This window comes from Girardinichthys multiradiatus, chromosome 7, assembly GCF_021462225.1.
Source record: "Girardinichthys multiradiatus isolate DD_20200921_A chromosome 7, DD_fGirMul_XY1, whole genome shotgun sequence".
NCBI lineage: Eukaryota > Metazoa > Chordata > Actinopteri > Cyprinodontiformes > Goodeidae > Girardinichthys > Girardinichthys multiradiatus.
The window spans coordinates 19,682,467-19,698,201 of NC_061800.1; the positions used below are offsets into that span (position 1 = coordinate 19,682,467).

The following is a 15,735-nucleotide window of genomic DNA, read 5'->3' on the forward strand; positions in this document are numbered from 1 at the left end:
GCAGACTCCTCTAACTCTTTGCAGACCAGCTGTGTGACATTTTTACAGAAATGTTTGACCTGTCTCTTATTCAACAGAAGGGTCCCAAGCTCAAGAAGAAATATATAATTTTACTGGTGGCAAAAAAACAAATCTCCAAAAGACATTAATGAATTTCGGCAGTTGGCTTTGACCTTTATTGTTATAAAATGCTTTGAGCAACTGGTCAAAGCCATTCAGACTGATGAAGAATGACGCATCCTAATCCATTGCAGTTTGCTTACTGAGCACACAGAGGAGTGGAGGACCCTACTGTTAATCTTATTTGCTCAAGCATCTTGAGGGCACAAAAACCTATGCAAGGTTTTTTATCTGTGGATTTTACTTCAGTTTTTAACACGATTCAACCCCACATCTTGGTGAACAGACTCACAGACTCCTCCATCTTTTTAATTTTGATTTTTGCTTGGTGTAATGGATTTAGACTTTTAGGGGAATGGTATCCTGTTATCCACGGGGTCACCTCAAGGGTGTGTCCTCTACCATTTTTTTGTATATTTTATACACAAATGAGTGCAAGAGTACCTATTAAAACAAGCACCTCCTCAAGTTTGCCGATGTCACAGTTATAGTCAGTGTGCTGCAGGATAGAGAGATTAAACATGGACCTGTTCTTGACTACTTTGTGAAGTGGTGTGATGAACATGACCTGGAGTTGAATATCAGTAAAACAGGACATGGTCATTGACTTCAGGAAAACTCCGTACCCTGCTGTACCAACAGCAATCAAGGGATCTCTAGTGGACACTGTGGACAATTCTCTTGTGGACAACTTTGACCAATATACTGCAGCAATTTGCAAGAATGGCCTGCAAAGACGTTTGAATCTTTTTAGCATTGATAAAACACTGATGATTTTGTTCTAGAAATCTTGTTTGAACATTTGGTTTTATTGCTTGGTATGACATTGTCCTTGACTTGTCCTTGAAAAATGCAAGCAAGCAAAATAATTGGCATTCAACAACGCCCCCCGGCGAATATCTGAAGCAGACAGATTGTGAAAAAGGCCAAAACCATCCGAGCCGGATCAAAGCTTTTTATCAATTTAGACCAAGCTGGCACATTTTAGAATGTTTAAAATCCTTGTCAATATGTTAGATTATTATTACGTGTTAGGTCTGGAAGATAATTGCTTGCTTTTGTGGAGGAGAAGTTGTGAGGCCAATTGCTGAGAAAGCTTACCAAACTTTCTGAGTGGGGAAGCATGGAATGCGATGCGCTCCGAGATGGAGACTGGACAGCAGAGTTGTTAGCCCAGCTTAGATCAGCCTTGAATGAAAGTGCATCATTGAGTTTTTATGCTAATCTTCATCGTTCTGAAAACAAGATCAATTACTCACACTTGCAAATATACCTGCAGGATGTACACCAACAAGTAAGGAAGTGCTGTGATTTTGACTGGCTCTTTACTAACGTCTCTGAATTCAGCTATATGTACTATTTATTCAGGCAGTTAATATACTTCCAAGCAGGCAAGAAAGGAGTGGTTCTCTTTAATAATGTGCCTTTTATGGCTTTATGTCACATCTCTTAACACTTCTGATATTAGCAGAGATCCAAAGTGAAACAAACAAACAGCATATTTTGGATTCGCGCACAGATTTATCTGTTTTATTTATTATACTCATGTCGACAGGTCAAGAACATCTAAAAGGCTGCGTTTGGCCTGTGTGTGGTATAATATCCAATTTTTCTGTAGACATTTGTTGTTGCAAAGTCATTGCTGACCCAAGAGGTTTCTTGAGGAAGTCTGCTGCGTAGTCTGGTGTCTGGTAGTTTCTCTCTCCCTAGTGCGTTTTAATCTCCTAACTTCTACTTATATTCTTAAAACAACAGAAACACACAACACAATATACTATACATTTATTTCAATATATAAAACATGACAAATAAATGATGTGTCCATTTCATGGCTTCCATATGTGCTTTTTTCTCTTTTAAGACTTGAAAGCAAACTGATTTACCAAAATGTTTGTTTGTGCTGTGTGTGCATGTGATGTTTGGGCTTCAGTGTGAATGGTTATCTTTGTCCTTCTCTGTTTGGAAACTGAAGTCTACTTGCAGTTTTTCTGTGAAGGTGTCTTCATTTACATAGTAATCTCCATTTGGTCGCCGTGAATCTCTTTTATTCTTCTGCCTCCTTTCCTCCCAGCATATCACACATTAGGGTCTGTAAGACTTTGTCAGATCCATCCATCGTTCCCTCTCACATCCTTTGTCATTTTTAGCATCTCTCTTTGCTTCACCTGATAGATTATTTTATAATATTTCTTCTAATGAGTCAGTGTTTTAGAGTGGGTGAAACCGTGCGTAATTCCTTCCTATGATTACATTATCCCACATGTTGGGTAATAATGTGTGAAGAATTACAGACACCGTGAAGAGCTAACAAATATCCAATGCAGCCACACTCAAATAGAATGTGACAGATGTGAAAGACACCACAGGACCGAGCATCAAACCCCCAGCTGTCTGTCAATCAAGCAGCACCACAGACATCTTTCCACAATGCCACAGGGAGCCTGCTGTGCATATTTAAAGAGTAGATACATCTCCTGTTGGCTTACTATAGCCGTTTATTGGTCCAGGTACACTGATCATCTCCACTCCGTCATTGATTTTTAAAAAATTAACTACATGTTTATATTCAGACAGGTGACAAATTGAGGCAAAAGTTAGAACTTTTTGTTTTTTGTGTAAGTGGAATCAAGTGGCTCTCGTAAAACCTTCACATAATTCTCTTTGTCTAAATACATGAACTGCTCATGTTCCACTCAAATATATACAGTATTTTACTCTGGCCTCTTATGGGACAATAATGTGTTCAATGGCTTAAAAACAGTCTGCTCATAAGAGGGGAAAAAGAAAACAACCAAACAGAAAGAACAAAGTAATTGTCACCAGAATATCAAGGCAGTTTTTATATCCTTGTTGTCCCTGAATGATAAATTATCCACACTGAGGAAAGAGCAGGGCTTTCAATACTGTATTTCTTTTCAACAAGCTTTGTTGTTGTTTTTCTTCTGCTCCTCATGATCTGGCCTTTTTTTCTTCATCTGCTCTAAGTTTGGGTCCACGCTCTAACTTAGAGCATTATTGCCCCTCCTAGCACATATAGGCAAAGTAGTTACAAATATCTGGGTTGTATGCAGATGTCTGCAAAGAGCCCTAGCAAACCCTAGTGACGGGTACCGGTGACAAAAACGATGTTACACAGCCTTAACGGTCAGCTGGACATTAAAGCGGACTAAGAGGCATGAATTAGGCTTTGTGCTTTGAAGGAGATCACTGGTATGGCTTGTACTTGTAATGCATACCCCTGTGACACTGCTGTGAATCTGACTTTCTTTCGAATAACTACGGAAGATGCCAAAACACTTTAGACTTTAAATATCAGTTGTTGAATTTAGAATTGTAGAATTCTGCCAAACCATTGAAAAAAAAAAATAAAGTATATATTTACATGGCAAAAATAGATCAAGTTCATGGGATGTGAAGCCAGTTATTGAAGTGGATAGTGGGGTAAACTATGGACAGGTCTTCAGTTCATCCCAGGGCCAACACAGAGACTCATAACAGCAAGACTCAACCACACTGACGGTGGAATTAGGTTTTGCCAATTAATTTAACTTGCATGTTTTTGGACTGTGGAAGAAAACCAGGGCACTAAAATTAAATCTTCATCTCCATGTGCAAGAAAGTCAAGCAGGTGTGAGATAAGAAAAATGATCACCATGCCAGTGTGAAGCCTTCATTTCAGACATTACAGAGCAGGCATATTCTAAGGAAAACATAGGGCAAAAACACACAAATAGTATAAACATTTATAAAATATTACATTGATCAGTTAACTGACAAATGGTGAAAAGAATGAAGGAAAATGTCAACATAATTAAATCACTACAAAATCAAGACATACATTAGAGAAAGAATGACAAATTTAGTTACTAACAGCAAAGGGTTTCAAGAACATGATTTTATATTTCCTCTCTGAAAAAGGTTGATGATATTACAACCTTTACAAAAAGGTCAAATGAGTTCTATTCATTAATTTTTTTTTTTTACATTTATTTCGTTTTTTTATATCTTGATATCCTTGTAAAACGTCTGACTGCGGCAGTTTAAATTGTGCATTAGTAGAGCTGCAATGAGAAAAATCTCTGTAAAATTAGGATGTAATAAAGATAATCTGAAGGGTCTGAAGTAGACAATATTATTTAAAAAGCACATAAATCTTGGCTAAGCAGACATATTGGCTAAGTAAAACTTTCAGTCACGGAAAAGTCTTGGAGTTGGTAATTGTAGGTTGGTAACTGTAAGTTAAAGATTTCAACAAAAGATTACAACAAAAAGGTGTTTCAGTAGTATTGTTTAAATTTATTTACAGTGCTGTGAAAAACCATCTGTTCCCTTATATGTATCTTTTGTTTTTGCTCTGGTGTCATGTCTAATCTTTTGAGATTTTCAAGCAAATTTAAGCGATAGACAAAACAAAACCAGTGTAAACACAAACAGCTGTTTTCTGACATCATTTATTAAAGAAAACAATCTATCCAAATCAACCTGCTCTGAGGTAAAAAAAAAGAAATCGCTCCCTTAAATGGCTAACCACACTTTTTTCTTTCAGATTCACTAGCCACACCCAGATCTGGTTACTGCCAAACCTGGAGAATTCGGAAATGGCCTAAATAGAGCGTGTCTTACAACATGAAGTAGGCTAAAAGATCTCAAAAAGCAACACATCATGCCCAGAACTCATTGGCAATTTACCATCCAAAATTGGAGAAAACATGGAACAATAGTAAACCCAGAGTGGCCTACCAAAACTACTGCAAGAGCGCATCAACTACTCGTCCAGATGATCAAAAGAAAAACATCTAAAGCATCTCAAGCCTCACTTGTCTCAATTTATGTCAATTTTTATAATTACACACTAAGAAACCAAGACTGGGTAAAAAAGGGTCTCCATGGGAGAGATCCAAGGTGAAAAGTCCTGTTTCCAAAAATTAAAAAACTACACATATCTCCATTTTGCAAAAATATATCTTGATGACGAAGAGTTTTAGGAAAATATTACTCAGACTGACAAAAACAAAAGAGGATTATTACTTGAAACAATGTGTCCTGTTACACCTGATGAAAACCTAACATAGCATTTCAGAAAAAAATAGCATATCTGGATTCAAAAATGATGGTATTGTAATGGTCTTGGGCTCCTTCAGTGTTTTAGGACCTGGATGAGTTGCAGCAATTGATGGAACTACAAGTTCTGCTCTCTACCAGAAAAGCCCAAGGAGAAATTCCAGGCTTCATTTTTTGGCCTCATGGGTACTTGGGTCGCGGCACGGGGATAGTGGCTCAAAAAAGAAAGCTCTGACTGAGATGTTGTGGCATGACCCCAAATAGGCTGCTCATGTGGGTGAATGTAAACATTTCTAAAAGGAAGAGTGGTTAATTAAGAAGATTCATGGCCAGTTATCATAAATGCTTGATGACAGTTGTTCCCAGCAAACGTGACACAACCAGTAGTTAGGATTAGGAGACAATTCAATTTTTAACACAGATATTTTTTCCCCATTATTAAATTACCGTAATAATGGGTAATTATTATATATTATATGTAAAAAGCTGTTAAACAACAGCTTTTTACATATATTTTTTGTCTGATGGTAATTTGTGTTAGATGACATAAACATTTAAGTGTGACATAGGAAATCTGCAAATGACAAATGGTTTTTCACAACACTGTTAGTTCATTTAAAGATAATGTGATGAAAAACCAATATACTGGACATATTTGAACTTTTTTCATATTACTGTTATTTTAGTGATGTAAGAAAAAGGGAAAAAACTTCCACAGATTACAGCAAGATATTGCATTTTTTCTCTGGCTTCAAAAAGAAAATAAATTGCAAAAGTAATAGATGTCAGCCGTTGCCGTAATTATTTTCTTCTCTCAGATAAGACTTTTATAACTGATAAATGCCTAGTTGTTATTCCCAGATTTAAAACGGCACCTATTGGATTAGGTTCTGCTCCTCCCTGATCATTAAATCTGTGTGTTGTTTTCCTATATAAGGAAATAGTTTTTAGTGTTTCAGAGCCATAGACTGGAGCTGTGTCAGGAATGCAGGCTACAAAAAAGGTAGGGCGCGGATGGACGCATCCTGTTTTGGTGTTTTAGGTGTTTGAACATCTTATGTTCCTCTAAGTGATTTTTTTCAAATATTGTAACTGCTTAGCTGAATTTATCTTTCAACTGATCCATTGAAATAGTTAGCACTTCTTATATGAGAGCTTCTGGTGACCCATCACCTAAATACGACATTTACTTGTTGTTTTTCCAAGTCATCTGTATGTAGGCATCAAAGTTTACATTACGTTAGTGCGTATTTACATAGGTCTATTTGTTCTCTGGTCAGATATATCGTCCAAGAGTACTCTGTAAGCCTACATCGCAACTTCCCACTCTCTTCTCCCTAGATAGAAGGTATTGAGTCAGTAATGTTGAAATGCAACACTAAGAGGGCAATGCTCTTTTGCAATATCTTCCATCTTATTTTTCTTCCTACATTTTCCAGATGCCCTTTTAGTCATCTCCTGTGTGGAGGTACACAGTTCTGTCCTCCTCATTCAAGTAGATGTTCTCCCTCTGTTCCCCCTCACTGCTATCTCAAACCAATCTCCCACAACTACATTTGTCTTTTGTGTGTGTGCTTGTGTTAATCCGTGTGTGTGCCTCTGTAGTTTATGGCCCTGGGGGGGTCAGGAGTGTTTATATGGGAAAGGTGACTCCCTTATTGCTGCTATAACTTGAGTATATCATATGAAACCATGTCATTTACAGTGAAGGGGAGCATCTGGTCAGCTATAAATGTAATCTAATGAAATGAAAAGAAAAGAAAAGAAAAGAAAAGAAAGTCTGTACGGCTGTTCTCAGTCCTTCGATCAAGAGGCTGACCGAGTCAGATCACAGCTGGGAGGGGCAGGCAACAGAGGAAAAGTATGGGCTCTTTCAAGGTTGGACTATTCTGACAATCAGGTCCAGGATTTCATTAATTTCAGAGTCAGTCAGTGAAATAGCATCTTTTGAGAACGAAGTCAAAGATACAAAGATATACTCCAGAACATCCAGAACACAGGTGTCTGTAGCCAGGCTCCCATATCTATTATCTTATCCATGACCATGCTGCTATTTACCAATGTTTTGTGCTATCAACCTTCTGAACCTAGTAGACAAAATCAAGTACAGGGACTCAAAATAAAGATGAAAACAGATATTAATATGCAATTAATAGAAAGATTTATATTTTTATTACTATTTATTATTTCCCCCTCTTTACATTAGATTAAATTTTACTTTACTGTATTAGCTTGTTTCTTTTTTATTTTTATTTTATTTATTTTTTTTGCAGTGCCAGTGGCCTTTTTATTTTGGTAATTTTTCAAGTAGCCAGACAGGAAGTGGGGTAAAAAGAGGAGGAAGACATGTAGCATAGGTCTCGGGGGTTGGGACTCAAACACGAGACGGCTGCATCGAGGACTGAGACCTCCATGTATGGGTCGCATGCTCTACCACTATGCCACACGCCACGCCCCACAATTACTATTTCTATTTGCTGAATGAGAGAAACATAGTTTAAAGTCAGAAGGTTACATACACTAACATTTGTATGCTTTTAGACAATCTGAGAAAGCCCAGATGGTAGTGTTATAGCTTTATGAGCTTCTGATAGGTTAACTGACTGTGACTGAGTTAATCTGAGGCATGCCTGTGGATGTATTTTAAGGCACCAATGCAAACACACTGCAACAAAAAAAAAAAAAAAATCTGCCAAAATGGCAGGAAGAGAGCATTGGACCTGCTCAAAGTATAAACCGCATGGGAATGCCCAACCATCACATTGTTCAGGAAGGAGACGGGTTCTGTGTTCTAGAGAGGAATGTGTTGGTGTGAAATATCTGTATTGACCCCTAAACAAAAGCAAACTATGTTAGATGTGAAGATGCTGGTTGGTAGGAAAGTATCATAATCCACAGTAAAAGGAGTCCTCTACCAGCATGGGCAAAAAAGGCCCCTCAGCAAGCAAGAAGCCATTACTTCAAACGCAACATAAAAAAGTCCCCCTTTCTCTCCAATTAGCATTGCCTGACTCCCTCCATAAATCCAATAGTATGCGCGAGCGTTCGGCATTGACTCTGCAAGGCTGCTGAATGCATCATCTCTAAACCCCACAATCACACAGTAGCATGAAGGAGATAGAGAAAAACAGGGAAGCAATAAAATGTTTTAAAAGACATCAAGGACAGTGTTTTTGTCTTGCTGTTTGTAGTGTAACAGTAGTATTGATGGTTTAGTAACGTAATATGAGATACGGTACAGGACACGTTTATTGGGACCACATGTAAAGATGTTTAGCAAGACTTTCACAAGGTTGGATCTTATAGAGAGAGGGATATCTGGTCATTCCTACTTGCATCATCTCTCTAGATCTTCCAGGTCCCTTTTCATCAGCTCACCTGTGAGGTTTTCATAGGACTTAAATAGGAGGCCTGAGATGGAAGACGGTTAATTTTGTGTTTGTTGGACCATGTCTTTGTTGATTTGGCCATATGTTTGGATCAATATTCTGTTGAAAGGCCAATTGATCATCCATTTTTACTTTAAAACTAGAATGGGCCAGAAAATATCCTGTTGAAAATCCTGGTATTTCCTAGAGATTTTGGAGGATAAACAGGAATATAGCATCACAGGCCCTCCCCCTTACCTAACAATAGGCATAAGGTGCTTTTCATGTGAAACCCATCTGGATTATTAATTGCAGAAAAGTAATTTTTTTTGCCTCATCTAACCTCAGTACATGATTTCAGTTAAAGTCCCAGTTCGATTTAGCTATCTTCACACATTTATATTTGTACATTTTTAGCGTCACTTCAAAACAACCAGTAGGGATGTAAATAAGGTGTAATGGCTGTTATGGTGATTTAATGACCCCAGAATGGGACTCTTTGTTGCATTGTTTTAGCGTTGAGCTTTAGAGTTTTTTATACTTTCCTTACCATCATGCTCACTTTGCATGGTTGCAATATGGATCAAGGTTACTGGCAACAGACTAAAAGAAAATGTCCTCTTACAAAAAGACAATTATGAATTACTAATGACAAATTCCTAGAAACTCTGAACATGGAAAAGTACAGTATAAATTAAAAGAAGGTTTTAGTCACATTTGTTTTAAAGAAATTGATAGAGGCAACCAGTAATTTTGCCCTTGGTGATTTTTTTTCATTATTAGTTATTTCTCAGTTTTATTTCTCCATTGAAAAAAATATTCAAATTAAGGTTGGGTTTTTGTACACCTGTGGTGTAATAAACAATAAATAAACAATAAATTATTTTATTCTAAGTCTTTTTATATCTAATGTGAAGAGTGCCAAAAATGTGTCTGGCAGTATAATTAGTCTCACAAATAATCAAATAAGAAGTAGTCACTGATGATCATTCAAGTTTGATCTTAAACTAGTGTTTTTCTCTGCACACAGGAACTCTACATACTGCATGAAGGTCTCCATGTCTCTGAATGTGGCTGAAAATGACACAGACCTTTGCTACAACTCCAACATGAGAAGACCTGAGAAAGCTGAGCTAAGTAAGAGCAAAGACATCCTCTGTCCTGACATAGATGATTACGTTGAACCTGGGAAGGATCCTGAAATCACATGGTACAAGGTAGGCTTTCTTAGTGAATAAAATGGGTTAGTTATATGTTTAATCTTTACGATTAGTATGCCTGCCCTTTGGTCGGATGTTGACTTTTTCATATATAGTGCTGCATTTCTAAATCAAGCAATAAGGATGGCTTCTGTCTTTGTGATTATACAACTGGGAAATATTCTTCAATGCTTCATTGGTTTGTTTTCATCTAATTTCTTGGCAGTTTAAATTTAAAAGCCTTGTTGGAAATGCAGTTCCAAATCACTTAGGCAGATTATGTATGGAGGCAATTACTTAAGCTATATTTGCCGTGGTCCACACTGCTCTCAGCGACAACAAGAGAATAAGCACTGTGCAGAGGGCAGCTGCAGCAATGAATTTCATAATGAGCACAAAACCTCTATGAGAATAAAATTGTCCAATGTCGTTTTGTGCCCTGTGGAAAGAGTGGATGCCCTACAAACGCTCCTGCACCCTGAGTCACCCCCTCCTTCACTCTCCTGGGTCCTTGTCTTTCCTAGGTCAGGCACGGCCTGGGGACAACAAAGTGCATCCCAACCAAAGGGTTGAGGCCAAACTAATCACAGGCAGATCAGCAGTAGATTAACTGACCAGGCTTGACCTCAAGTTCTCTCTAAAATTCAATTACAATCTGGGTAATGACTGGGAGTGCTGGGACCCAGAGTTATTTGGACCTCGGTGGAGCCTCTGTGATTGAATTCAGAAGCTGCCGGGAGCAAGGATAGAACAGAATACACCGAGCAGTCGTCCCCGCCAGAGCGTCAAGGAGCTGGAGAGCGGGTCGTATCATATAGTTACTCATTGGGCTTTTGCACACGGATACTCGCGCATTTGCACAGAAGTAGAACAAACACATTTATTGTGCCAGAGGAGACTTCTGTAAATAAAATTCTCTATCCTCTGTGACTTTAGCAGAATATTGAAAGGAGAATATTCAGTTCAGTGCAATAAATCATAATTAGATAAGAAGGATAATGGCAAAAGCCCGATCACTTTGCAATATGGAATTATTTTGTCAGTGTCAATCCGTGCATCCCCAACACTTTATCCAGTGGTTTAGGGCGGCAAGCTATTGTCAGAGCTTTTGTGTCAAGCTTAAATAACAACATATGATGTTGATGAAACTATACTTTACAGTGCCTCACAAATGTATTCACACTCCTTGAACTTTTTCACATTTTATCACATTAAAACCAAAAACGGTCACTGAGTTTTATTGAAATTTTAAGTGGTAGACCAGCACAAAGTATGTCATAATTATGAACAAGAAGAAAATGTTTTTTGGACAAAAAAAAAAACAAAACAACAAAAAACATGTGGTGTGCATGTGTATTCAGCTCCCTTTAGTCTGATGACCCTAGATAAAATCCAGTGCTGCCTATTGCATTTAGGCATCACCTAATTGGTAAATAGTGTCAACCTATGTGTAACATAATTTCGGTATAAATACAGCTGTTCTGGGGAAGGCATCAGTGAAGCAGCCAAGAAGGCCGTGATTGCTCTGGAGGAGCTGCATAGATCCACAGCCCACATAGGAGAATCTGTTAGCTTACCAGTTAATTGTAATGTGCTCCACAAATCTTGCTTTTAGTGTTGGTGGCTAAAAGAAAATCATGTTTAAGGAAAATCATTTGCAGTTTGCCTTAAGCCATGTAGGTGACATAACATTAAAAACAGATAAAAATTTAACTTTTTGGACTATATGTAAAAGACTATGTGGGGCAGAGAACAAATACTGCATTAAGATTGGGGCTGGGGTTCCCTTCCAGCAGGATAGCAACCACTTTGACAGCATGCAACCAGAGCTACAATAAAATGGTTTAGATCGGGGTTATCCAAACTTTCTGTCACATAGGCCAAAATCACCAAATCAGAGGGCCAAAAAAATAGTCAGTCATGTCATTTTTTTTTAAACTAAAATCACAAAAAAACTATATTGTGGATTGTTTAACCTGGTCAACAATAATCAAAGTATGCTGACTTTTTTTGTAAGAAAGGGATGGTAACCATCACTCTTTTGTTGCCTTGCTGTATTAGCCAATCAGACAAAATGAGCTTCCTTCGTAGGATAGCTAAAATCAGTCTTAGAGATAGCTTGAGGAGCTCCGTCCTAGGGAAGCGCAATGTAAAGCCACTGCTCCTCTGTGTCGAAAGGAATTGTATTTGGATGCCTCCTCGGCGCCTCCCTTTAGTGGTTTGTAGGGCATGTCCAACTGAGAGGGGACCTCGAGGAGGAACCAGATCTTGCTGGAGGGACTATATATACTGTCATTACCTGGGAATGACTTGGAATCCTGAAGAAAGAGCTGGAGGGTGTGGCCAGAGAGAGGGATGCCAGGGTTTCCTCTTTACTATAAAATAAAAGAGAATGCAAAAAGCGTGGTTTTTAAAAGACAAATACTTTGTATTGTACCTAACATTTCCATTGTGAAAAGAGTTTAATTATGTCTTAATTAGAAATAAGAAGTCTCCATCTGCATCAACCATCTGTGCTGGCAGAACAAATCATTGTAATATTGCACTGAGGGGTGAGGGGCACAAAATCAGTCCTGGGGCCTCAAATGGCCCCCTGGGCCACACTTTGGACACCCCTGGTTTAAATTAAATCATATTTATGTGTTGGAATGGCCCAGTGAAAGTCTTGCTCTATATCAAATTTAGAATCTAGGGCCAGACTTTTTTATCCAATCTGACTGAGCTTGAACTAGTTTGCAAAGCCTTGCAGTTTTAATTGCAGTGATAAGTAGTTCTACCAAGAACTGACTCAGGACAGCTGAATACAAATGCATGCCACATATTACAGATTTTTAGCTCAAAACATTTAGAAAACCATGCATCACTTTCCTTCCATGTCACAATTATATACTACTTTGTGTTAATCTACGACATAAAATATCTATAACATGCATTGAAATTTGCAGCTGTAATGTGACGAGATGAAGAAAAAGTGCAGTTTGGTATTAACATTAACCAAGACTGTAAAACAGTATATAGGTCTCATATTTCAAACTGATTATAAGAATAATTTTTCCATTTGCAGTTCAAAGTACTTCTCTATATGTCTACTGCCAGTTTGAAGTGAGGTGTCAGCTATTAGTGTATAAAGATAATATTAAACACTTTGAACCGGCTGTCCTTCTCTAATATGCAGGAATGCCGTCCAAAAAAGTGGCGGGCCAGCGTTATCCAGAAGAGGGACATTTTGTCCTTTCAAGAAGTAAAGGAGGATGACATTGGGAATTACACCTGCGAAATCCAGTTTGGTGGCTTTGTTGTCAGAAGGACGACGGAACTCACAGTAACTGGTAAGAAGAACAACCTCCTGATAGTACTTTGTGTTCGCAGAATAAAAATCAGCCACTTAAAGGAAAAAAAGGTGCTGTAATAAATATATGCGCACATACACACATGTGCAGACTCACCTCTGAGTATGGCAATGATGTCCTGCTGCTGCGTTAATTGTTGGGGCAGGCTGAATGCTGTGGCCTGGCCTCTTTTCCTCCTTCTAGCTCAGCACTTTCTAGTCAACTGAGCAGTGCTAAAATATTTTATGCTATAGGCTACAACCCTTCACACAGAGAGCTTACGAGCCAGGCACAAGGTCAAGAGATTTAAGCTGTCTGTCTGTCTGTCTGTCTGTCTGTCTGTCTGTCTGTCTGTCTGTCTCTTTTTTTCCCTCATTTCCTATAACTTGTACAGTTGCAAGGTGGACACGCGACAAATAATTGCTTCCATATGTCAAAACTGAGTGCAAGAAGGTATTGAGTCAGTAATGTTGAAATGCAACACTAAGAGGGCAATGTGAGTGTGTTTTCTGGTAAGTCAAGTGCATTGATTTGTGTGGTTGAAAAGGAAGCTGTTTTTTTCTTGGCCATTATATTTTATAATGATGCATTTCGATGCTTCCCATAAAACTGTTGAGTTCAGCAACAGTTCATAAAAATAAGACAACGGAAATTGTAGCTGCAATGTTCCTAGAGATGATGTAACATCACAGTCAACACTTGGGAAATATTTCTATGAATGCCACTCAAATTTAAATGTCCTTTCTCACATTCAACACTTACCTACCACGAATACAACCTTTTGCATCCATCTACATAGAATCATAATGAAGCATTTTTTTGTTGCATAGTATTTCCACTTACTAAATATGGTGTATTTCTGTACAAACACATACTTACTTGCATTAGACAAGGACAAAAGTCTGTGTCCTTTGCTTGTGCAAAGACACTTTGACACATGGCCAACCTGGAATTTCGAACCACCAGTCTTTCGTTAGGAAGGTGACAATTGTGCAACTGAACCACTAAAGCCACAAAGAGCTTGTAGAGTGTGCCGCTGTGCATATAATAGTCCCAGGAAAGAGGTGACCACAATGTAGCCCTCATTGCAATGAGTGAGTGGACTTAAAAGAGCTAGATAATCTGAAGTGGGGTTCTGTGGAGAACATATTAATAGTTAATATATCAAGCTACACTTTCACACTGTTTCTTCTCCTGCTGAATATGTTGGCATATATAAAATGCATTTTACATGTCTCCAAATGTGAAGAAATAAAATGTATTTTGTGAAACATCAAGACCTGTCACATAGGCACCTTATTCCTGGAGGGGCTGCTGGAAGAGTTGATTTTTGGCCAACAGATGAGTAATTAAGATGAATGAGGCTAAAGAAACTACAGCCATGCAGCTGTATTCTTTTTATTTGTAAAGTAAAGCCCTAGGAGGATGAAAATCCGTACCCCACTTATACCTTGGGTATGACAGACAACCAGAGAAAATGTTAGCTTTTGAAAAGGTTAACAAGACTGCTGAGAGCAGATCAGGAACAGTTTTAGGTTTTCACCAGTAATGCACTTCATTCATTGATGATCAGTATTAAAACTACCACATAGAAACATTCAAATACACAAATAATGTGTTGCCTTTATTCACAGTATTCAGACAGAAAATTGGCAGAGAGACAATGGGGATGAAATGCAGCAAAGGTTCCAAGGTCGGTAATCAAACTCTAGACAGCTGCTTTGAGGACTAATAGTCTCTGAAAATGGGATGCCGGCTCTATCTCTACACCATGCGACGTCCCCATATTTGACATTTTTCATGGACTTTAGCATCTTATATTTGTATTTTGCATTATTAGCCCAGGTAGCATTTGCCAATGTAAACATCTATCTTTGTGTGTATCCCCTAAAGAATGTAGATCCTTACCTTAATATCTACTAAAGTTGACCAGGGGTTAGTTTTCTACACTATGGCAGGAATGTGTTGACCACACACGATAGTTGGCTCTTTTTTAATAGCTTCTTACACTTTTTTGCTTCCACTGACTTCATTTTTAAACATCTCACTGATACTGAAACTTCTTCCAGTTTTCCTCCTGCAGCACTAACGTCTATGCCAAAGAGTGCCGTTGAAAGGGCAGCCTGAGACCTTTTAGGTGCAGTGTTTTCAGTGAGTGGAAAAATATCATATTTTTGTGTTTCTCATCAGCTGGTTGCCAGTTAAGATGGTCAGGCAGAAAATCGACTTCTATAAACAGCTGATTTCTCGTGTGTCTCCAGTTACATAGCCTCTGCATTGAAATGCATTGCATATCTTCTCGGGAAAGTCTCAATAAACAAATGCATAACATCATTTTTGTCCAATCATCATGGCTGACTGGACTATAACAAACAAGAGTTAAAAGACATAATTTATTAGGGATTATGTGATAATGTACAGACTTAACCTAGAATTGTTGAAGATGTTCATATTTATGGTACAAGTTATTACTCTTTTGTGATTAAATTATATACAAACTGATACAGTGGGATCAAAAGTTTTACCTGAATTTTGCTGACAGCAAGGATCGCTAAATTCAGACAGACACACTAGATGTGGTCACTTTACCATCATGTCAGTGTCTGCAGACATCCATGTTTCCATGTGAACAGTTTGGACTGGAAATAAATCCATATA

General features: G+C 38.1%; 1 protein-coding gene across 2 annotated transcripts in view; it reads left to right on the top strand.

Annotated features, from left to right (window-relative positions):
* The window catches only part of il1rapl1a (interleukin 1 receptor accessory protein-like 1a), a 288,177-nt gene that overhangs the window by 134,384 nt on the left and 138,058 nt on the right, over window positions 1–15,735 (top strand). For both annotated transcript variants that reach the window (XM_047371180.1, XM_047371181.1), the window contains exons 4-5: window positions 9,580–9,766; window positions 12,924–13,077. In XM_047371180.1, the coding sequence (XP_047227136.1) occupies window positions 9,580–9,766; window positions 12,924–13,077 (341 nt within the window). The remainder of the gene's footprint in view (window positions 1–9,579; window positions 9,767–12,923; window positions 13,078–15,735) is intronic.